Source organism: Gigantopelta aegis, chromosome 10 (assembly GCF_016097555.1).
Source record: "Gigantopelta aegis isolate Gae_Host chromosome 10, Gae_host_genome, whole genome shotgun sequence".
NCBI classification, from domain to species: Eukaryota; Metazoa; Mollusca; class Gastropoda; order Neomphalida; family Peltospiridae; genus Gigantopelta; species Gigantopelta aegis.
This window is the reverse complement of record NC_054708.1, coordinates 49,682,433-49,708,860: the sequence shown is the minus strand read 5'-3', so window position 1 is coordinate 49,708,860 and position 26,428 is coordinate 49,682,433. Positions and strand designations below refer to the sequence as shown.

Below are 26,428 nucleotides of genomic sequence, written 5' to 3'. Positions count from 1 at the left end.
AGACAGAGTCCACTGTGTATGTATATATGTATGTATGTATGTATGTATGTATCTATGTATCTATATATATATCTATATCTATCTATCTATATATATATATCTATCTATCTATCTATCTATCTATCTATATATATATATATATATAGACAATAACTTACGAGTTATGATGAATTATGGATTATCTGTCCCGAGTGAAATTAATGTTGTCAGTCACAAGCTTTAGCAAGTGACTGACAACATTAATTTCACTTGGGACAGATAATCCGTAATTCCGAGTATCAAGTGGGTTAAAAAACCCACACATATATTAATGGCAAAGTAACAGCCAAATAAAACAAAATTGTAGCTTTGAGTATGGAAGCAATCTGAGTATGTCAACATACACATACCTGGAACAGTGTCATACTTTTGAAACACATCTTCAAATGGTTTGTAAGTTGGATAGATCCATTTCATCATCTTTTCCCTCGTCTCATGACCAATGTACTGTCGCAGGTTTTCATACAGACTCCTTGTAGCAAACCTACTGGTTGATTCAGGTGGCGTCATACTGACTGGAAATATTCAATGATCAGAACATATAAACAAACCTTAAACTTCTTTTTAAATTTAATAATTTGATCCACCATTTTAGTAGTGGGCAGTCTTGTTGGTATTTAATTTTTTTTTTTTTTTTATTATTAATATTACTGTGCAAGAGTAAAAAGGCGAAAAGAATGCAATGAAGCATTTATTGATTACAGTATAACAATGTTTTCAAGGTAGATTTTTAACAGATTTTAAAATTAAATAAGCTGAAAACCTATGATGTCAATCTGATTGTTTACTAAGGGCAGATCAACTTTCACCACAAAATCCATCTACATTCCCATCCCAATTTGGAATTCTATGTACATGCGTGGTTTTGATTACTAAATTTAAAACCATAGAATGAAGTTAGTGAAATTATTTATTACTGTTGAACGGCTTAAAAATTTGAAGTAATGTGGAAATTTGTATGTTTTAAAGGCATCAGCTTTATTGCATATATAGTCACTGGGAAAAAAAGCCTGATTTGAAAAGGAAGAGAAGTGTAAACACCTTCATCTTGTAACTTGATCACTGCAACAATGCCACCAGTTACTCCTTGGTAGTCACCTTGGACATAGCTTTCGGAGAAGCGAAGGAAGAATGTTCCAGGTTTTTCATCTTTAAGAAGCATCTTCGCAGTGCTTCCACTGATAAAGCCTTCGATCACTCTGCAACGAATTGTAAAAGTTGGAAAGTTAACCACATTGACACATGCAGGGAAGGAAGGAAGGAAATGTTTTATTTAACGACGCATTTTATTTACAGTTATATAGCGTCAGACATATGGTTAAGGACCACACAGATATTGAGAGGAAACCCGCTGTCGTCACTTCATGGGCTACTCTTTTTGATTAGCAGCAAGGGATCTTTTATATGCACCATCCCACAGACAGGACAGTATATACCACAGCCTTATTACACCAGTTGTGGAGCACTGGCTGAAATGAGAAATCACATGCAGGGATGTAGCTCAGTGGTACAGTGATCACCTGAGGTACAATGTTAAAGTTTGTTTTGTTGAACACCACCACTAGTGCATAATGATTTATTAATCATTGGCTATTGGATGTCAAACATTTGGTAAATTTGACATTTAGTTTTAGACAGAAAACCCGCTACATTTTTCCAATAGGTCAGGTCAGGTCAGGTCAGGTCATAGGGTTTTATGTGTACATTCAGAACAAGCTATTGTAGCACATGCCTGTCATGGGCACAGGAGCCGGCCTTGGCTAGCTCCTTTGTACAGGACAGGGAAAAGGTAGGGGCAGGTGGGAGAGGGGACCGTCTGCACTGGCAAGTGAAAGGAAGCACCAGCAGTCCAACCGAGGTCGGTAGCAGGCGGGGGCAATTTTAGTGCTAGTAAATTTTGAATTTCCAATAGGACTAAGTCCAAAAAATATATATTGTGCAATTTCTTGAAGGAATTTTAGCACATTTATGAACAGTTCACCAAAAGGTAAAAGTGGTTTTCCAGTAGTAGCAAGGTATTTTGTATTTGCACCATAATATATCCCTACTTGCATGGCTTCACACCTGCAGCATGCACCCACCTGTCTACTCCCGCCCCCCACATAACTTCCTACACACATGGCTGTTTTGTCAGAGTTATAGTGTCCATGCTAAACCAAACTTACCCATCTTTCCAAGGTTGTAGCAGATATTTGAGCAGCAGGTTTCGAATGGCATGGAACCACTTGAAGAATGAAAACTCACTGCTTTTGTCTTTGCTGGTTTTCTCCTTTGACTGATTCGAAAAAATATATATAACATTTTAACAAATGATTGTAGAAACAAAGTTTAAACCTACAATATGAAGGTGGTGCTCTTAATTCTTTGAGATATGACATCTATGCTATTACAAAATGAAAGAAAGGAAAGGAATGTTTGTAATGACAGCCCAGCACATTTTAAACTAGGGCTATTGGCTGTGTGAGATACAAGATTAATAGACTCCATCATATGTGGTCATGTGGGATAAAAAAACAGAAGAGTACACCCAAGGTTGTGAAAAGTTCAATCTGCTTGCCGAGTCCCAGGGTCGTAATTTCCACCACCGAGGATGTATTTTTTCTATCCCACATGACCGCATATGATGGAGTCTTTTTCTCCCATCCATTCGATAAATAAATCATTTTTTTACACAAACAAAGATATCTGAAAAAGTAACTTCTTTATTTGACTACATCATCATATTTGTCATGTCTGTTTCATGTGTTAAATATAATTTAACACTACAAATTAACAAGATAGCTTTTATAATGAAGGTTTTAATAACAAAATATCAGTCTAAAACTAACCAACTTGCAGTGATATGATGTCATATATTACCAACGCCATAATACTCTCCATGTTAAATTCAATGACGTCATAGCCCATGCAAGACAGATTTATTCTGCATAGCTGACATCATGGAATGGGTCTGTCTTGCATGGCTAGGGATGGGAGATTATAAGACTAGGCCTACTTCATATGCGGTTATGTGGAACCGAAAACGTTCACCTGAGGAGGTGGTAATTTCCACGTGAGATGGAATTCCCATCACAATAGGTGTACTATTATGATGCCGTAAGTTTGAGGTCCGGTTAAATTGAAAAACAAATTTATATAAAATTTCCTGCTGCTATTTGGTGGCAACACAGAGTTTACTCTTTAAATCAAAATATTCACAACTGTACACCACAGTTTAAGATATGATCAGATGTCATTAAATAAATATTCCTCTTCTTTCCTCAAACACTCACTGTACGACTAACACAAACAACGTACAGCTATTTTAGATTAACTTAAACATATCTTGCAAATAAACATATAACATTACATAGCATTAACGGAAACCAGATCCAAGAAAAGGCAAAACAGCATAACTTGATGTGATGATGGTCTGCATTTTTGCTCACCACGGATCACAATAAACATGTAGGTTATGATGACATATAATGGCACCGCACCCAGAGAGAGACAGAATGTGATATCAATGTGATTACGATACTTGCTCAACACGGTAATTTACATGCATTTACGATCATGCCTGATGCTTAGTAATAACGGTGCTGTTACTGTTTTAATATTTATTTTTAACCTGTTTTCAGTTCACAAAGTATATTTTATTTTTAACAATAAGGAAAAAGTCCATCTTGAAAAAAAATCCAATATAGTCCACGGCAAAAGAAATGCTGCAGAGAATGAAAAACTGGGCAATAAATCTCCACAGCATTTGCAGGGGTTGTAGATATTCTTGAGACATCTTGCTACAGTGAAGTATGTCATCCATGCAATGGGTGGGTATTGCCGCGCAAGCTCTGTTCAGATCTACAACACAATGTTGTGAAACAGCCGCACTTCGGAACATGAGGTCGAGTCGGCTGCAGTTGGTCAGTCGACATTCCAACCAGATATTGAGAATCCAAACAATTTCCACCTTGTGTGGGGGATTCGGTGTTTGCCATGTATGGCAATGATTGATACATTGGTTAGGTTCTACAGACTGATCTAAATGATATGGATACACACATACCCATCACATCAAATCACAAAGTTTGGCGTCAGATCATCTTAAAATTGTCATCAAAGTCAGGTGAAATATGGATTGCATTTAAAGAGTTAATTATACCACTTTTAGGTAGATCATTCAGTTAAAATAATTTTGACAATTGGTTAAATTTTAGTTTGAATACAGATTTATTACCATGTGACAGCAGCTATGCAATCAACCACTGTTTGTCACTTGCAGAGAACATGTTACAGAAACATAGAAATGAGTTTGGACTAACGTTTGATAGAAAATGTTGGTCTTTTTTCCTTCTTTTTTTTTTACAATGAAATTATATTACAGTCATCACAATGTATCCCCAGAGCTTGTTATTGAGGGGTGTGTCTTGTGTTCAAACTTTCTGATGGTTCTCTTCCAGGTGTGGGCAGTTTTGTAGGATGTAATGTGTCACTGATATTATGGAAAATTTATCCAGATTAAGGTGGAAGAATTATCATTTCTCATATTAAACTCGTAATTAAGTTGATCTGTTTCAAATATGTATATTTATGTCCTAATTAGACGTATCTTTCAACAAAACAAACGCCTGTTTTGTACTGAAGGCATGAACCATGAATACTTCTTTATGTTACTGAAAAACAGTAGGTAATGTATATGTTGTTTACCGTAATGGGTGCTATCATATATAGTAAGATATTTACAAAATGTGGCTTCTAAGATGCAACCCTGTCAGATTCCATTCACTAAGACATGTATCTATCAAAATAACAAACAATGATCTACATTCTACAAACTTCTTTTTTACTCTTTTTTTTCTATTTTTGAAATGCACATTTAGTAAAGATTGGGCATATAGTAGCCACCAAAAAAATGGCCACCTATACCACCTGATAAAAAACACTGAAGGCTGAGGTCAGATTAATGGATGTACATGTAGATGACTTAGCCTATACAATCATGATTTGGACAGGCATACAAAAAACTTACTGCCATGTTCACTTCACAAAACTGGTTAAATGAAACTTTAACATCAGAATAGTTCTTTGTCCTTTGTCCTGTAAGAAATGAAAAAAAAACCATATCGTGAATATTAATGGAGGCATGACAGACTCCTTGGAAACTAATTGCTTGCTGCTAATCTGAAAGAGTAGCCCATGAAGTGTCGACAGTGGGTTTCCTCCTTCATTATCTGTGTGCTCCTTAACCATATGTCGGACATCATATAACCGTAAATAACAATGTGTTGAGTGCATTGTTAAATAAAACATTACTTCCTTCCTCGGAAACTATTTTTGGCAGAATTACAAGTTTATATAATAATGGACATCCCATGAAATGGTAAGGGGCGGTATTTAGCTTGGTGGTGGAAAGAAATGTTTTATTTAAAGACACACTCAACACATTTTATTTACAATTATATGGCATCAGACATATGGTTAAGGACCACACATATTGAGAGGAAACCCACTGTCACCACTTCAATGAATACTCTTTTTGATTAGCAGCAAGGGATGTTTTATATGCACCATTCGACAGACAGGGTAGTACATTTGATATACCAGTCGTGGTGCATTGGCCTGAACGAGAAATAGCCCAATGGGCCCACCGACGGAGATCGATTCCACACCGACCGTGCATCGAGCGAGCGCTGTACCACTGGGCTCTAGTGTTTCAGACTAGATTTTCAATAAACATATTCTTTAAATCATTTGTTTAAGTACAGTAAATACAAATAACTTTTAGTTTTGCAATAATAATACAAAACTTGAATATTTATTATGAATTAGAGTTTAGAAACACTTTTTTAATGTGACAGAATTAGCTAGCGTCTTACAAAAATGACGTCATGTATCTTGTATGACGTCATACGGCAAAAAGCCTTGCTAGGTTGATGATACTCTATTTGCTTACACAAAAATGGAATAAATAATGATTTTCCGACTATTCCCGTATGATTGCAGGATAAAAGAAATAACCAGTTACTGTCTTAAGATATCAGCTTTATTCTGCTCAGGTTGAATGGCAGAACATCGCTGCATTCACAATTCTAACCTTCACAGGATAAAGCCGATATCTTTAGACAGTAACCAGTTATTCCCTATATAATCTATAATGTAATACACAAGACCTTTTTAACAGTTTCCAATCATTCAAACTGCTTCACAACTTCTTTGTCACATTTTGCAAGGATCTTTTTGTGCTCAGGTCCAGTCGACTACTACACCCACACATCCGTACAAAGATGAATTCCATAAATACAACTGTAATGGATGCTGCCATCTTTGATACTTACCACAGAAGTGTACACAGCTAATGATGGCTGGCTATCTACATGATGGTCATATTTTGAAGGGAAAGGCCAGATCAAGACCACCACACACCATCTGATCTTTCCCGTGTGTAGCATAGGTTACATCTAGTTAATAAATAAAAAAACAGAGAGCTAAAAACAAACCGGTCATTTTATGTGCCAAGTATTCCTTTTCTTTGTCTTTCAGCTGCCTTCCTCCAAGACTTTTAATGCAGGAATTGAGCATCTCTAGGGCAGTGCTGCATGGAATCTCCAATGGAAAGTCTTTTGACAGATCATACTGCATAAGAAAGGATAAAAAAAAAAATTCCTTTAACAACCATGATGGTCACATTGACTTTCTCGGGTAGAACGAAATCCTTTTCTAAGCCACTTTTTGGAATCTGCCTCTAAAATATACGGCCTATTCAGAGTTATAATCATGCTTATGAGTGTAAACATCATACAGGTTGTTGTTGGGTGTTTTTTTTGGGGGGGGGGGGGGGGGGGGGTTTGGTACATGCCTAAAACATTGATTTTATAAGGAATATTTGACGAGTTCATTTCCAAAACGCAATATATGCCAATTTCCAAATTTTGGAGTTGGCGGTGAACGTATTCATATGTTAGTACTACAACTCAGCTATGTGACAAAATTTTCTGTCTAAGCCCATTGAACGGGATCTTAAATTTGTAGTTCCTGTGATATACGGTAGGATAAACTGTATCAGAGTCACATTTTTCTCAAAATGACAAAAATGGATACAATTTGTTTTTGGAAACACACTGTGACAATGATAGTGATAATTAACTTCAATCAGCAAAATTGTGACTGAGGTTTCAGTTAACCCTTGAAGAATGGACTACTACTGATTTTTATCTACAAACTATTATGAGTACTTACCGCATTATGGTTATAACAGTACCACGTCAAATGTCCAAGTGCAGAACATTCTTGATTGCTTCCAGTGTTCAGTATAACTGGCAAGGACATAGTCTTAAAAAGCAAATCATGAAATCAGTTCAATAGTATTAAAAAGCAAATCATGAAATCAGTTCAATAGTCTTAAAAAGCAAATCATGAAATCAGTTCAACACTGTTCAGGAAAAATAGCATCAAGGGTTCTTATCTGAACTTAGTACATAATTTTTGCTTTTTAAATACGGTATATAAAAACTAACTGTTTATAGAAGATTAATTTCTCATATATAATATATTACAGTATTTTGTCTGGATACATGAAGATTTTGTAAGGAAACGTTGTAAATTAGCTTCCACCTTCAAAAATTCTTCCTATGGGTTGGAGTGTAGACACTCTATATGCCTGTCATAATTAACATTTTCATGAACATTTTAATACAAATATAGTTAAAGCATCATCTTGAACTAGTATTTTAGTCATACCACTAAGCTACATCATCCCACCACATCCAAAGAAGATAACTACAGTAAAAAAAAAACCTATTTAAATTCGTCTCGGTGGCACAGTGGTTAAGCCATCAGACTACAGGCTGGTAGGTACAGGGTTCGCAACCCGGTACCAGCTCCAACCCAGAGCAAGTTCTTAAGGGCTCAGTGGGTAGGTGTAAGACCACTACACCTTCTTCTCTATCACTAACCATTAACCAACTAACAACTAACCCACTGTCCTGGACAGACAGCCCAGATAGCTGAGGTGTGTGCCCAGGCCAGCGTGCTTGAACCTTAATTGGATATAAGCACGGAAATAAGTTGAAATTAATTAATTAATTAATTAATTCAATTTAAAAAACTTCAAGTGTTTCACTTATGTCTCAGCCAAAGAAGACAAAGAGATTTACCTCCAGCTCAAAAACAAATTCTGTCCGAAAGGTAATTTTAACTCTGAAAACCAGTCGGTATCTCTGTTGCCACACCCGAGTTTCCTTCGACTTGCTGTCGTCGCGAGAGAATTCCTTCACTTTCAGCTCTCTGAACTCGGCCTCAGCTTCCGTTTGAAAATTAACAGAACTGCCCTTCAACTCATACTTTGTTTTTGTTCCTTTAGATATATCCGATTCCAGGCAGAAAGAGGCTTGAACCGTTGATGAAAACTGTTCAATGTTCTGATTCCTGGCTGCAAGGATACTGAAAATAATGGATCAAAGTTAATGAATAATAAAATGGTTCACCTCCACACCCATCGCCATTCTGACTAACGTTTAACAAAATACTGTTTGCTGTAAGCAGAAAAACATATCAATCAGTATAATTCAACCTTTTGTTCTATAATCTTCTGTTTTTATAATTACTATTATATTTATAAAAAAGTATATCAATGATTTAAAAAGTATTTAAACAAATAAAAGTTTGAACTAACTCACTACTGAAAAAGTTGATTAGATTATAGTATACGAGTTATTGAGTGTACAATTACTTATTGTTCAAACTATGAAATATATTTAACAAATATAAATGTACCAGTGAGCACAATTAAACTCAGGTAATTCTGTTTTTTAAAGAAAAATAATCAAACACCACTGTCTGCTAGAGGCTGGGAAATCCGAACCTTCGAAATACAATTTTTTTTTTTATTGCTCATTGCAGACAAACAGAACTTTGTATCTCTCAGGTGGGGACTTCTCCACCTCTAACAGCTACTCTTTTTATGAACTGAAAACTACTTTATTTTTTATGACATAATTACCAAACAGAAGCTTCAAATTCACGACTGCTCCCAGATTTTTTGGTACCTGACATCTTTATTAATTCTGGAGGCTGCTTGACAACAACAAATGTCCTGAAAAGTACAATGCAGATAGTGATTTCCCTAGAAATTAGGCAAGACATGGTAGACCAAACACTTTTGGGGCATTATCACCATTTTCAGGGCACTTGTTTTTCATTAAAAATACCATTTTTTTTTTTTTAAATAAACATTAATGTAATTTATGTGCTTGCTTTAATAAATGAATGGCAAAAGATATAAAAGGCATATTTTATTAATTAATAATACCGTTTTGGGTGTTTTATAAAGGCAATTTTAGAATTAATTACTGAAAAAGGCTTGTTTAATCTCAGGGCAGCATGGCACTGATTGAGGCAATATGGTGCTAGACTACTGAGGCATGGTGCTGAACCATGCTAAAACAAGCTAGGGAAAACACTAGCAGAAGATAAAAACTCCAGTACATATGTGACAGTACAGGGGGAGGAGGGATGGGGGAGGCAGTAAAAAAAATAGAAGAACCAGAGAACAGTAATACAGTAATTTCCATAAAGACACTTATGTTTATGGGGGACTGCCCCCACCCCCTACCCACCCACTGGGTATTCCCTTCAGTACATAAAAAAGCCTAGCTATGTTTCAAATTTCACTAACATTTGATACACCATATCCACTGGACAGCGTTTTCATATTATATATTTACCAACATGTTCAAGACTGCAAATGCTCACAGTGCCTAAGATGTGGTTTATATTTATTTGGTTAGTGACTGTCGGTCACCTTACAATCCCTGCAATTAAGAAAATGTCCACATCAAAAAACATGCAGTGAAAATGTTTTCTAATATAGTCCACTGCAAGAAAAGTGCTGTGGAGAATGAAAAACTCCACACCATTGCCGACTGCCACGGCAATTGCAGGGGTTGCCTTATGTCAGTGGATACACATGATATGTTGGTAATTTATTATGTAATTACTAAGATACATGACATTTAGATGTACATACCAAAGTTTCACTGGCCAGTTAGTGTGGCATACTGGTTATATGTCACATTCATTAATGCATTTATATAAGGAGCTCAATCCATACAGTGCTCGCTCGAGGTACTTGCATCACAGATTGCACTTTTCCCATCCCAACCAGTACACCACGACTGGTAAATCAAAGGTCATGGTATGTGCTGTCCTGTCTTCAGGAAAGTGCATATAAAAGATCCCTTGTTGCTAATGGAAAAATGTAGCTGGTTTCCTGTAAGACTGTGTTAGAAATTACCAAATATCAGCATATCTGGTGTCGTTAAACAAAAACAAACAAACAATCATAAAACATAGGGTTCTCACCTTTTAAGACCAGCCTCAGTGATTTAGTGGTTAAGCCACAAACTTATGGCTGGTAGGTACTGAGTTCACATCCCGGTACTGGCTCCCAACCAGAGTCAAGTGTATAAGACCACTACACCAACTTCTCTCTCACTAAACAACTAGCAAACTAATCACTAACCCACTGTTCTGGACAGACAGCCCACATAGCTGAGGTGTGTGCCCAGGAGAGTGGGCTTGAATCGTAATTGAATATAAGCATGGATATGAATATAAAAGGAACCAACCTATTAACAGTTAGAGTTACAGTTTGTTTTGTTACCGACACCACTAGAGCACATCAATTAATTAATCATCGGCTACTGGATGTCAAACATTTGGTAATTCTGACACGTAGTCATCAGAGGAAACCTGCTACATTTTTTTTCTAATGCAGCAAGGGATCTTTTATGTGCACTTTCCCACAGACAGGAAAACACATACCACGGCCTTTGTCCAGTTGTGGTGTACTGGTTGGAACAAGAAAAAAGAAACCAACCTTTTAAGACACTGTTCCAGCATATTCTTCACCTTCATTCCAATCTCCTTCACTGGTCCCTCGTTCACTGGCAGCGGGACTGCAGTGAAACCAGCTGGGTTAATTGATGCATGTGTTTTGGTGAGAATTTCATAAAAATCGGTATGTGTCACGAAGAAAAACACTCGGTCCATCAGACTTCCCAACCTGGCACAACTGAAAATCAAAATGTAAATGGTGATCAAAATGTAAAATAATTTGTCGGAAGCAAATACTGTAGATCCTGAAATTAACACGTCCCTAAAATAATGTGACGATGGGCAGATTAAAATGCGACATGAAATTAATGCGAGTGGCCTCCATATGAAATACTGTATTACTTTCCTAATAACACACGTCTGTATTTTTCGGTTAAATCAGAGCTGCAGGCGTCTTCAATGAGATCAACTCACTAACGTGTATGTACAGATCAATTAACCTGTTTAGTCCCTAGTGTTTTTCGTGAGATCAACTCAAAGCATATTTTTGCAGAAATCATTTAACTAACGTGTACAGTTAAATCTGGTTTAACATTAGCATACACGTACCATTACAACTGTATCTTCCTAAGATATGCAAAAAAGTTACAGCGAACTTGAACAGTAAACATAAAGAAATGGTCGACCTCAGGATTAGCGTGCTAAAACCCATTTATGCACGATGAATCGTATTTGCTTTTTGTGGACTATTGAACAATTAGTCTGTCTTGCCTATGATGAATTGTCCTCCAGTTGTCTTATAAATGTATTAAAATGTTAATCTTTGTTTGTTTTAATAGTGTGTGACACACAGCTTGCTGGACAAAACATAAATAAACGAAAAAGAAATAAATGAGTCATATTATTAATTATGAATAGGCTAACACAAACTCGCATTTTTCGCATTAATATTATGATTGAATAATTTCAGGATCTACAGTACACAGCGTCCAAAAGCATTTATTTTTACAGTAATAAAAATATGCTTAAACCATATGTATACATGGATAATATTAATAAAGAGGGTTTACGAAAGAAGTTTGTTATCAACTGTCAAAAGTCAAAGCAAAATACCACAAGATGACATTACTTATGTTTTCATTTCCAATAAAAGCTATTTCAATTTTATACAAATTATTGAAAATCAAATTATTTAAACTCCTGCATTAAAATTGCTTTTTGGCTGGAAGGAAAAAGGACCAATAGTTAACTCATCGGCTATTGGATGTCAAACATTTGGTAATTTTGACATATAATCTTAGAGAGAAAACCCGTTACATTTTTTTCCATTAGTAGCAAGGGATCTTTTATATGCACTATCCCACAGGCAGGATAGCACATATTACGACCTCTGATATATCAGGTAGTTATGGTACATTGGCTGGAACAAGAAATAGCCCAATGGACCCACCAACAGGAATCGATCCCAACAGCGTATGAAGCGAGCATTTTACCACTGAGCTACGTCCCACCCAAAACTCAGAGAGATGAAAGCAATTATTACCACTTCTATCGGCCTCAGTGGTGTCGTGGTTAAACCATCGGACATAAGGCTGTTAGGTACTGGGTTCGCATCCCGGTACCGGCTCCCACCAAGAACACGTTTTAACGACTCAAGACCAGTACACCCTCTTCTTTCTCACTAACCACTAATAACTAACCTGTACTGGGTTCTGGTTTAAGAAGCAGTATTAGCGCTAAGATCTTCTTCTTCTTCTTCTTCTTCTTCTGTGTTCAAGCTATAGTTGATCATGCTTTAGATTTGGAGTCCGGTTGTGGTGATAAAAAACGCTGTCTCTGTCAAGTCTTCTTTGGAACCCCAAAGCTTGACGGGCAGTGTTGCTCCGTTCGGCCAGTGCTTTATCCTGACTTCATCATAGAGGGGGCAGAATTGCAGGATGTCCTCTGGGGACTGTGGTCCCGTTTGACATGGACATTCATCCTTGTCTGCCAGTTTTAGGTGGAACATATGGGATCTGAGATGGCAGTGACCGGTTCATAGCCTGAAAATGGTTATCTCTTGATATTCTGTCTATCCCTGGCTTTAAAGCTGACAGAGCCGCCAGTTGCTTGAGTGGGCCCATTCGAGGTTGGAGGCCTGACACCGTACCCACCTGGCTTTGGTCCTCCATGGGGACAACACCACTTCGATATATCAATCTGTTTCATGATCATAGAGCTTGGTGCATGTACAGACATTTACTTTCAGTTTCCACGCTATTGCTTATGCATAGCTTCTGTACTCTGACTTCAACTTAAGTGTATACGATAACTATGCATTTTAGGTGATCTTAGCGCTAAGATCGCTTTGTAAAACGGGGCCCTGGACAGACAGCCCAGATAGCTGAGGTGTGTGCCCCGGATAGTGTCCTTCAACCTTAATTGGATATAAGCACGGAAATATGTTGAAATGAAATGAAATTACCACTTCCTCAACTGACTTATGTCAGGCTCCGTGGCTGCCTTTACATATGCCAGTTTCTGCTGGTGTCTCCACTCATCCACCATGTTCAGGACTGACACTGTCAACTTCTCCAGGTCCAAGATGTACTTGTTAGTCTCCTGCAGGATGCCCTACAACAAAAACGATATTCTAAATCAATCTGCATATAACATGATATAATATGCTCTACAACAAAACGATATTCTAAATCAATCTGCATATAACATGATATAATATGCTCTACAACAAAACGATATTCTAAATCAATCTGCATATAACATGATATCATATGCTCTACAACAAAACGATATTCTAAATCAATCTGCATATAACATGATATAATATGCTCTACAACAAAACGATATTCTAAATCAATCTGCATATAACATGATATCATATGCTCTACAACAAAACGATATTCTAAATCAATCTGCATATAACATGATATAATATGCTCTACAACAAACATATAGTCTAAATCAATCTGCATATAACATGTTATAATATGCTCTACAACAAAACATATAGTCTAAATCAATCTGCATATAACATGATATAATATGCTCTACAACAAACATATAGTCTAAATCAATCTGCATATAACATGTAATTTGGCCAATCACAGGCCTCTGAGAATTGAATATTTGCATAAACCATTTATCAGTTACGGAAAAATAAATTCAGGTAACCCATTTTCTTTTTGCGTAACACGCTGTTCATGTAAATAATGTCCTAAATTTAATGCACAAACGGAAAATAGGTTATGCTAACTTAGAATTGTGTGAACGACGCACGAATGAAACAATCGTTCTCGCAATTTTCAGAGAACTGCAATCAAATCCATTCGAGCATTAAAACAAGTATTTATGTGTGAAAAATTATAGGGATTCCCCAAGAACCTATTTACATATTCATATGCTACCTCTCGTTGTTTACCTGAAAATAATATAGATATATAATAAATAACAAAATATGCACTGAAACCTTTATAACCTAAATGGTCTTTATTAAAGCTGACAGCAATACAGAAATAAACAAGAATTACGAGAGTACTGCTAAAACAGTGTATGTCCCCTACTGGGCCCCAACACATTTTCACATCTCCAAAGTTCAAGGGCCATAAAAGAAACAAATGGGTAAATTTATCATCATGAAAGTTAAACTTGATCTGTAACAGAACATGATAAAGCTACACACAAAATGTCAGCTCAATATCTTGGGGCATTGTGTTTCCTAAGTTCAAGGATCATAACATGTTAAAGCTACACACAAAATGTCAGCTCAATATCTTGGGGCATTGTGTTTCCTAAGTTCAAGGATCATAACATGTTAAAGCTATATGCAAAGTTTTATCTCATTATCTTCAAGCATTGAAAAAAAAAAAAGTGTGGAAAACAAATATTCATAATTCCTAAGTTCAAGGGCCATAACTCTGCGAAAAATGGCCATGAAAGTCCAACCTGATTTCTAACAGAACATGATAAAGCTATACACAAAATATCAGCTCAATATTTTGAGGCATTGCAAAAAAAAAAAATTGAAATAATTTTTTTTGTATCTCCTAAATTCAAAGGCCATAACTCTGTCAAAAATGAGTAAATCTTCATGAAAGCCACACATGATCTGTCATAGTCCATGATAAAGCTATACACAAAATGTTAGCTCAATATCTCAAGGAAATGGGTAAATGAATTACAGAAAACAAATTTCTGTATCTCCTAAGTACAAGGGCCATGACTCTGTCAAAATTTGATAAATCATTATGAAAGTCAAACTTGATCTGTACTAGTACATAACCAAGCTAAGCACAAAATTGCAGCTCAATATCGTTAGGCACTGTGAAAAAAGTTCGGAAGAAACATTTCTGTATCTCCTATGTTCAAGAGCCATAACTTGTCAAAAATGGGTAAATCGCCACGAAAGGTAAACTTGATCTGTAACAGAACATAAAGCTATATAAAACATTTCAGCTCAGTATCTGTGAAAAAAACCCATCGGGAAAACTATATGTGGGACAGATAGATGGAGAGACAAACAGACAGACAGACAGAAGGATGGAGATGAAACCTATAATCCCCAATAATCTCACCTCTTTAATATCAGAACAGGATTTTACATCTCTGTTGTGATCTAGCAAGCATTCTTCAAAGAAAGTTCTGCTGCCATTTTGCACAGGTGCAGGATCACGCTGCAAGAAATCTGTGGGAAAAAAAGAAGCAAAATTTCTATTTCAGCAAAAGTAGGAGGCTATTACTTTATTTTAAAATGTCAGATCAATATTAAATTGCTCCCCTTGGAACAAGGACGTATCATGCACTGTGAATGGATGGGAATCAAGTATTGTGACTAGACAGGGATCAAGTAGGCCTACTGTGGCTGAATGGGGATCAAGTACTCTGAATGGACAGGGATCAAGTACTGACTGGACGGGGATCAAGCCCTGTGACTGGACTGGGATCAAGCACTATGACTGGACTGGGATCAAGTACTGTGAATGGATGGGGATCAAGTACTGTGACTGGACTGGGATCAAGCACTGTGACTGGATGAGGATCAAGTACTGTGATTGGACTGGAATCAAGCACTGTGACTGGGTGAGGATCAAGTACTGTGAATGGACAGGGATCAAGCACTGTGACTGGATGGGGATTATGTACTGTGAGTGGATGGGGATTATGCACTGTGACTGGACGGGGATCAAGTACTGTGACTGGACGGGGATCAATCACTGTGACTGGACGGGGATCAAGTACTGTGACTGGACGGAGATCAAGTACTGTGACTGGATGGGGATTATGTACTGTTACTGGATGGGGATCATGAATTGTGACTGAATGGGGATCATGTACTGTGACTGGATGGGGATCAAGTACTGTGACTGGACGGGGATCAAGTACTGTGACTGGACGGGGATCAAGTACTGTGACTGGACAGGGATCAAGCACTGTGACTGACTGGGATCAAGCACTGCGACTGGACGGGGATCAAGCACTGTGACTGGATGGGGATTATGAACTGTGACTGGACGGGGGTCATGTACTATGACTGGACGGGGATCAAACACTGTGACTGGACGGTGATCAAGCACTGTGACTGGACAGGGATCAAGCACTGTGACTGGACAGGGATTATGAGCTGACTGGACAGGGATTATGAACTGTGACTGGACGGGGATCAAGCACCGTGACTGGACGGGGATCAAGCACTGTGACTGGACTGGGATCAAGCACTGTGACTGGATGGTAATCAAGCACTGTGACTGGACGGTGATCAAGCACTGTGACTGGACTGGGATCAAGCACTGTGACTGGACAGGGATCAAGTTCTGTGACTGGACTGGGATCAAGCACTGTGACTGGATGGGGATCATGAACTGAGACTGGATGGGGATCAAGCACTGTGACTGGATGGGGATCAAGCACTGTGACTGGATGGGGATCAAGTACTGTGACTGGACGGGGATCAAGTACTGTGACTGGACGGGGATCAAGTACTGTGACTGGACTGGGATCAAGTACTGTGACTGTATGGGGATCAAGTACTGTGACTGTATGGGGATCAAGCACTGACTGGACAGGGATCAAGCACTGTGACTGGACGGGGATCAAGTACTGTAACTGGACGGGGATCAAGTACTGTGACTGAATGGGGGTCATGTACTGTGACTGGATGGGGATCAAGTACTGTGACTGGATGGGGATCAAGTACTGTGAATGGATAGGGATCAAGTACTGTGAATGGACTGGGATCATGTACTGTGAATGGATAGGGATCAAGTACTGTGACTGGACGGGGATTTAGTACTGTGATTGGATGGGGATCAAGTACTGTGACTGGATGGGGATCATGTACTGTGACTGGACGGGGATCATGAACTGTGATTGGATGGGGGTCAAGTACTGTCACTTGATGGGGATCAAGTACTGTGACTGGACGGGGATCAAGTACTGTGACTGGATGGGGATTAAGTACTGTGATCATGAACTGTGACTGAATGGGGATCAACTACTGTGACTGGATGGGGATCAAGTACTGTGACTGGATGGGGATCAAGTACTGTGACTGGACAGGGATCAAGTACTGTGACTTAAATGGGGATCATGTTCTGTGACTGGATGGGGATCAAGTACTGTGACTGGATGGGGATCAAGCACTGTGACTGGACGGGGATCAAGTTCTGTGACTGGACTGGGATGAAACACTGTGACTGGATGGGGATCATGAACTGTGACTGTACGGGGATCAAGTACTCTGAATGGACAGGGATCAAGTACTGTGACTGGATGGGGATCATGAACTGTGACTGGATGGGGATCAAGTACTGTGACTGGATGGGGATCAAGTACTGTGAATGGATAGGGATCAAGTACTGTGACTGGACAGGGATCAAGTACTGTGACTGGACGGGGATCAAGTACTGTGACTGGACAGGGATCATGTACTGTGACTGGACAGGGATCATGAACTGTGACTGGACGGGGATCATGAACTGTGATTGGATGGGGGTCAAGTACTGTCACTTGACGGGGATCAAGTACTGTGACTGGACGGTGATCATGAACTGTGACTGAATGGGGATCATGTACTGTGACTGGATGGTGATCAAGTACTGTGACTGAATGGGGATCATGTACTGTGACTGGATGGGGATCAAGTACTGTGACTGGATGGGGATCAAGTACTGTGACTGGATGGGGATCATGAACTGTGACTGGATGGGGATCAAGTACTGTGACTGAACGGGGATTAAGTACTGTGTATTGGTGGTGGAACACAATGTGGATTAATATACATTGTTCTGCATTGATACACATTGGACGAAGTTGTATGTATCAAGTGTTTCATGGGTATGCATTGGTGGTGGAACACAATGTGGATTAATATACATTGTTCTGCACTGATACACATTGGACGAAGTTGTATGTATCAAGTGTTTCATGGGTATGCATTGGTGGTGGAACACAATGTGGATTAATATACATTGTTCTGCATTGATACACATTGGACGAAGTTGTATGTATCAAGTGTTTCAAGGGTATGCATTGGTGGTGGAACACAATGTGGATTAATATACATTGTTCTGCATTGATACACATTGGACGAAGTTGTATGTATCAAGTGTTTCAAGGTGGAACACAATGTGGATTAATATACATTGTTCTGCATTGATACACATTGGACGAAGTTGTATGTATCAAGTGTTTCAAGGTGGAACACAATGTGGATTAATATACATTGTTCTGCATTGATACACATTGGACGAAGTTGTATATATTAAATGTTTCAAGGCTATTTAACATGTGTCAAACTTCCCTAACATTTACCCCCAACTATGCTGCACAAGCTACTTATTTCAGTTAAAGGGACAGACCCAACGTTTTAAACACTACAGAATATTTTTCACTATTATAGAGCCGTTTATGATCACTGAAATTAAACATTACTTATATTTTATTGTTTAGATTATCCATTTCCATACAAACGAAGTGTTTCTGGTCATCCTGATGTTTCTAATACCAAAAAAAATGCATTTTTCATATTTATTAAAACGCACATGCGTCTGAGAAGTAGCGGTTTGTTGATTCGAGATCTAGTCTATTTTTAAGGATATTTCCCGTTTTAATATTACAGACTCTTCTTTCACTCTAGTGTAACTTTATTCAAATGAGTTACATGCAGGTTTGTAAATTAACTAAACTTAGTGTCCATTTTGTATGGGTTAAAAGTAACGTCTGCGCCTTTAAGCACAACACAGAATCAGAAAAGAAACTCACCCTTTAACTCTTGATGCTTCTCACTGAAAACACTCAGCTTTACTTTAGCTTGTGAGCAAAACTTTTCTATCTCCTAAAATACAGAAAGAATATATGTATTATACAGACACATACGCTTACAACACATAAAATATTTTCTTTCTTTTGTTTAACAACACCACTAGAGTACATTGATTTATTAATCATCAGCTATTGGATGTCAAACATTTGGTAATTTTTACAGAAAGTCTTAGAGAGGAAACCCGCTACAGTTTTCCATTAGTAGCAAGGGATCTTTTATATGCACCACCCCACAGATAGAAAAGCACATACCACAGCCTTTGATATACCAGTTGTGGTGCACTGTCTGGAATGAGAAATTGCCCAATGGGCTCACTGATGGGGATCGATCTCAAACCGTCCACTCACACGGCAAGCACTTTACCAGGATCGATCTCAAACCGACCACGCATCAAGCAAGCACTTTACCAGGATCGATCTCAAACCGACCACGCATCAAGCAAGCACTTTACCAGGATCGATCTCAAACCGACCACACATCAAGCAAGCACTTTACCACTGAGCTATGTCTCACCCCTATCATAAAATCTAACTCCTAAATATAATTTACAAAATATACAGTTACTGGGTTGACAACATATTCAATTTTCATAGGCGAACAGGCTCTTAATTCTGTAGGGGACAGGCTAATTTTGCTCAAATTAAATGAAAATGTCAGAATCTGGATACCAACATTTATTCATGTCACTACAAATCACTACTGTACACATTTTTATGGTACATTTATTACCACTAATATTGGGAGTAGAATGAAAGAAAGAAATGTTTTATTTAACGACACACTCAACACATTTTATTTACGGATATATGGCATCAGACATATGGTTAAGGACCACACAGATACTGAGAGAGGAAACCCGCTGTCGCCACTTCATGAGCTACTCTTTTTGATTAGCAGCAAGGAATCTTTTATATGCACCATCCCACAAACAGGGTAGTACATACCACAGCCTTTGATATACCAGTCGTGGTTCACTGGCTGGAACGAGAAATAGCCCAATGGGCACACCAACGGGGATCGATACCAGACCAACCGCGCATCGAGCGAGCGCTGTACCACTGGGCTACGTCCCGCCCCGGGAGTAGAATGAGGTGAAAACATTTCAGGCCAGTTCATTAACCAAAAGTGGAGATTTGTTCCAGCTCTAGGGGGAGGGGCAGTTGCCCACTTAGCCCTCTCACAATCTCACACACTGTTATGTATAATGAAACTAAATATATAGTCACTGCAAGGTATTCACAACAATTTATTAGCATGTAAATTAACTTTTAAATACAATTACAAAATGTATTGTACAGTTTGTGTTGTACTTACCGTTATGCAAATTAAATCAAACAGAATAGTCAGTTGGCAGAGATTAGGACAGACAAATAATAAAACTGCTTGCCAAATTCAATTGATGTTAGCCAAACAAAAGTTTATACTATTCATCAGGGTGCAAAGCAGCACTTTTATATTTATAGTTAATTGGCTATTAAATGAAAAGTAATTACTAGTCAATCCTGGATAGTTTTTTGCCAGGCAATATATCAGATATTTGGACATTTGTGCTGAATGAAATAATTTTAAACACCAACCTCTGTTGTTTTATTTTACTCATGAGTACTTTGAAGATGCGGTCATCAGTAATGAAGATATGTTTAATGTTTAATATATAGTACATATAGCAAAATCCACAACATTGCAAAATAAAAATGCATTACATCAACAGTAATATGATCACTATGAAAACAGTTACGGTAACCACATTTTCCAAGCAATTAAATTTAAAGTTAAAATTTTAATAAGTGAATATGATCATCGTAAAATATATACTCTTCAAAAAAAGTAGGGTAATTTGAAATATTAATGTTAATCAATTATTATTTTGACCACAGGCATCCTAGTAAAGAATGTTCAGGTCTGGTTATCAATACACCAAAGCACATTCCATAGTTTGCACATGCATCACAGTTGCCCCATACACGTGCGTGGGGTGTCATTCTCGATTTTGACAATTTCCAGGAAGGTCCATTAATCACTGTGGAACATGATTTCTGTTAATCTTTTTCATTCTGTTGATAATACAGTTGTTATTGTTTTGTTTTTAGTCATTTTTATTGTTTGAATTTGCGATTTACTGATAAAAAAACGTCAACTTTCAAATTTCACTTCTGACCTCAATTGTCCTTCAAGATCTTTGGTGGTCATAAAACCTACTGTAATACTGAACTACCAGTTGTAATATTTGCCCCATTAATTCACTAATATCATATATCCATTCCCCACAGCTAATATACCTTACAATTTTGGCAATTGTAAATTCTTCTTAGAGTTCCCCTACTTTTTTTGAAGAGTATATAGAAATTGCTACATGTACATGTTTTTTCATTGTCCACCAAACCAATAATTGTGCTTGACAAAACAGTACGATAGTCAAGAAATTAAAAGATGAACACACGATTTAAACAGAGCACGATCTCTGTCTTTTTTTCTTCTTCTTTTTAAAACTGTTATTAAATTATTTATTATTATAATGCAGCATGCAAGCCCATGATCAGCATGAAGTAGAAAATCTGGGATTGGTTTAAAGTGTTTTGAGAATTCATTTAAAATCAGAACATTTCAGTGTGTGACAAGATTCACTGATTGTGGTTAAGAAAATATTCAAACAACTCAATCATCAAACTGACCAAAATTCTGAGTTTTGTATATCAATCGGGCGACTTCAGTTATGTGACATCTGAACTTTTAATTATCATAGCAGAATTTCACTCCCGTGAGCGAGTGTTTTATTCGTTATATTGTGTCCCATTCATTATAACAAAAGGTCTAACTAATGTATGTCTTTGTTTTAATCTGTATTCTACATGGGAAACTATGTCTTTCATTTCATTTTAACTTACTTTCGTGCTTATATCCAATTAAGGTTCAAGCATGCTGTCCTGGGCACATGCCTCAACTATAATGTCTATCTGTCCAGGACAGTGGGTTAATTGTTAGTGAGAGACAGGAGGGTGTAGTGGTCTTACACCTACCCACTGAGTCGTTAAAACTTGCTCTGGGTGGGAGCCGGTACTGGGCTCTGAACCCTGTACCTACCAGCCTTATCTCTGATGGCTTAACTATGACATCACCATGTCAATTTTAAAACCTCACCAGCCATGTGCTCTCATGTAGAGTAACGCAAACTAGCTCTTAAATCAACATGTCCCGGGGGTGAACCATTAAAAAAAAAAACTAATCATCCAATACTTGAAGAGGAGTACCCCCCACTCCCACCCAAACCCCCTGGTCCCAATCCACTAACCAAGGGTACTCAACTACCCAATGCTTTCTATAAAGGGGTAGAACCTGCTAAGGGCGGTTCTGGGATCGCCCCCCTTCACAGTGTGGGACCAACCGCACCACCCCAGTTTACTGTGGTCAGTAATAAAACAAATAAAGAAAATCAAAAAACCTCTGTAAACAATAGCTCTACTATACAAGATTTCACTTGCAGACGGCTGGTCAGGATGCCACCCGGACCGCTGTCTGCAGTGCAACTTCAAAACATTTTAATAAAAGAAAATCCAGATCTTGATATCAAAAATTTAACAATATGGAGAAATGGCTATTGGGACATCCTTCTAAAAAACAAAAACAACTGTGTGGACCTGATATTCTTCAGGTCCCAATCATACCCACTCTTATTGTTCAGACCAAAACCAATTAAATGTGCACAATGCCAGAGATGGGGACACAGCATTAAAAAATGTCGCTCTAGGGGGGACCCGGTTTGCTTTAGGTGTGGGGACAAGCACCCAAAACGGGGGACGGACAACCCATGTAACAACACATTAAAATGTGCCAACTGCAAGGGTCAGCACTATACACATAGTCAGGAGTGCCACCACCACCAGGAAGCCATACGGGTATTAAACTCTAAGCCAAGGGAGGAGTCCGTCCACCCGCCAAGGGGGGCTTATAACCCAGTCATGCATCATAGACACACACCGGCAGCCGCCCCCCCCCCCCCCCTCTTAGAACAAATAACTTTAATGCTGGGAACGCCCACCCAAAACCCCCCCCTCTAATGAGGAATAGAAATAACAACGGTCCAGACCAGCCCATAACAGCTTCTGCGTGTTTTAACTGGGCTGTTTCTGGACGGTTCCCTGGGGGCTCCTGTCAAGGGGAACATAGATGAGGTAAACATTAAATCGGCTACACACGCAGCCTGTTCAGCCTTTGCACACCATCTCGGGATTACGATTAAAGATCTTAAAGTCCTATCAAATAGCTTTAATTGGTACGCACCGAGAATGACCAAACCAACTCTTGCCTCCACACCTAGTCATCATAATGTAGACTAGATTAAATAATTTAATAGAGTTAATAAACAGTATTGCTACAAACCAATTATGGGAGACAAGAGAACTAAAGTAACACCTAACTACTTAATCAAACTTAACAATAACAGTAACAATAATAAGAGTGTAAATAACAGTAATAATAATAATAACAATAACAACAACAGCACTAATAAACAAACTAAAATTAAAATAGATAAATATAAAGGTTTGGCCATTCTCCAGTGGAATGCTAAAGGTATTAAATCACTGAACCATGGAGACGAATTAAAAAATTATGTTAAAGATGCCAAACTGGCCCTAGATGTCATCTGCATACAGGAAACCTGGCTAACTACTGGTAATCAAGATAAAGTTAAAAAAAAAAAATATTTTACTAATTTTAATATTCCAGGGTATTTCGGGTTTTTCTATAATAATAATTTTTCCACTAGAGGAGGTATAGCTACCTTCGTCAGGAATGACCTGTCCTACTCCGCATCCCGCTCAAAGAGACCAACAATAATATTGAGGTCTTGGGCACTACAGTGTATGGCGGAGTCGAGAACATAGATATTTATAATTTTTATGTCCACCCAGGCAGTCATCATAACAAACTCACTATTAATAACTACCTGGATTCCATTTCTAAAACACAAACTAATAACTTAATTATTTTAGGAGATTTTAATTGTCGTAATTCTTTATGGGGATCAACTACTAATGATAAACAAGGGCTTATCGTGGAACAATTTATGGAAACTGTTAAAACTGTCTGTTTAAATGATGGGTCGCCCACCTTTTATTCTGACTCCTACCATTCCTGGACCTGGCTAGACCTCACTATGGTCTCAGAGGGGATGGCGTCTAAATGTGAGTGGCAGGTCATTAATGATTTCAATAGTGACCACCTCCCTATTATTACATACTATAACTTAAATGGGACATGGAGGGAAATACCTAAAGTTAAAGAAAAGTGGAATTTTAATAAAGCAGATTGGCCAGGTTTCTATCAAATGTGTTTGAATCTTAGGCCGGAGAATATTAGAAATAATGACATAGATATTTTTAATAAGAACTTGATAGATAATATTACAATAATAGCAAATAAAACTATCCCAATATCAAATGCTAAAGTTAAATACAACTCAGTACCCTGGTGGAATGACAATCTTGCTAAAATTATTAAACATAGAAATAAAATGCGTAAAAACTACCAGAAAGACAAAACTCAAGATAATTTAGGTAAATTTAAAGAAAGTAAATTTAAAGTCACTCAAGAATTGTTTAAACTTAAAAAAGAATCATGGAGCAAATTTTGCTCATCATTAAACAGCAAATCTAAGGTTACAGAAGTATGGTCAAAAATAAAACGCATCCAGGGAAAACCAGTTCCAAAATCATCTTTATTAAAAGCTAATAAACTTTACACTACTAATCAACAAAAAGCTACAGTATTTGGACAAACTTTCCAAAAAAATTCAAGTAATGGTAATTTCCCACTAAAGTTCTCTAATAAAAAAGAAATGATAGAAAAAAATCATAAAATACCCCTGGATGCAAAATTTCCCAACTATATTACAGATTATAATATTCCTTTTACCCTCCAGGAAATGATTGACGCTTTTGCTCACAGGAAGGGTACCGCTCCTGGTCCGGATAAATTTAACTATCTTTTTTTCCAAAACATGCCTGAAGCTACCCTCAAACTTTTCCTGGAACTTTATAATAAAGCCTGGAAACAGGGTTATCTCCCCCTTGCATGGAAGCATGCTGAGGTTGTTAGCCTCCCCAAGAAAGGGAAAGATTTAACTAACCCTTCTAACTACCGTCCCATTTCTTTAACATCCAGTGTCTGCAAAACCATGGAGGCCATGGTTAATTCCAGACTCAGCTATTATCTAGAAAGTAACCACCTTTTGACCATATACCAGAGTGGCTTTAGAAAAACCCACTCTACTTCCGACCACCTTTTTCGATTACAATCTGAAATTGCAAATGCTTTTAGTCATGGTGACAAAGTGGTCGGAATATTTGTTGATCTGGAAAAGGCCTATGATATGGTTTGGCGACATGGGCTACTAATCAAGGTGTATAACATGGGCATTAGAGGGCCTATGTTTGCATTTATTGAACGTTTTATTAATAATAGATCTTTCGCTGTTAATGTTACAGAAACTTTTTCTGACATTCTTAACCTTGAGAATGGCATACCCCAGGGATCTGTAATAGCCCCAACACTTTTCAGTATTTTTATTAATGACCTAGCTACTGCCCTAACTAGCTCATCTAGAAAGGACACTAAGCTTAGTATTGGTTTATTTGCTGACGACACAGCTTTTTGGCGATCTGGAAAGTGTATTGAAAAGATTAAAATAGATATTCAAAAAGATATAGATAAACTACAAAATTGGGCTGAAACATGGGGGGTTACCATCTCAAGATCTAAAACCTCTGCTATTCTTTTTACAAATAACCATTTTAAGAGACGGTATAAACGTAACCTCACACTAGATAATTCACCCATAGCTCAAGTATTGTCAGTTAAATTTTTGGGAGTTATTTTTGACCCAGCATTATCTTTTAATGAACATATAAAAGAAGTAGTTAAAAATTGTAATAATTATATTAATTTACTCAGAGTTATATCTGCAACAAACTGGGGGGCTGACAGACATACTCTTTTAATGATTTTTGAAGCTTTTATCGTCTCCAGGTTACAGTACGGGGCCCAAGCCTTCTGCTGTGCCTCAGCAACCCAATTAGATAAGCTAGAATCAATCTATAATAAAGGGCTTAGAATAATAACTAAAATTACCCCGGGCACACCAAATGACAGTCTGCGTGTGGAGCCGAATATTCTCCCTCTCAATGTTAGGCGCACCCAGCTTTGTCTTAAACACTGGTTTAAAGCTAAAAATTTAGTACCACTAAATCCGGTAGCAACTAT

General features: G+C 37.8%; 1 protein-coding gene across 1 annotated transcript in view; it reads right to left on the bottom strand.

Moving 5' to 3' along the window:
- The window catches only part of LOC121384749 (signal transducer and activator of transcription 4-like), a 43,934-nt gene that overhangs the window by 5,218 nt on the left and 12,288 nt on the right, over nt 1-26,428 (bottom strand). Inside the window, exons 6-17 of the mRNA XM_041515289.1 lie at nt 19,108-19,180; nt 15,423-15,532; nt 13,316-13,464; nt 10,895-11,089; nt 9,017-9,109; nt 8,172-8,457; nt 7,255-7,347; nt 6,516-6,651; nt 5,048-5,115; nt 2,205-2,314; nt 1,081-1,238; nt 390-554 (exon numbers count right to left, since the gene is read on the bottom strand). Of these exons, the coding sequence (XP_041371223.1) occupies nt 390-554; nt 1,081-1,238; nt 2,205-2,314; nt 5,048-5,115; nt 6,516-6,651; nt 7,255-7,347; nt 8,172-8,457; nt 9,017-9,109; nt 10,895-11,089; nt 13,316-13,464; nt 15,423-15,532; nt 19,108-19,180 (1,636 nt within the window). The remainder of the gene's footprint in view (nt 1-389; nt 555-1,080; nt 1,239-2,204; nt 2,315-5,047; nt 5,116-6,515; nt 6,652-7,254; nt 7,348-8,171; nt 8,458-9,016; nt 9,110-10,894; nt 11,090-13,315; nt 13,465-15,422; nt 15,533-19,107; nt 19,181-26,428) is intronic.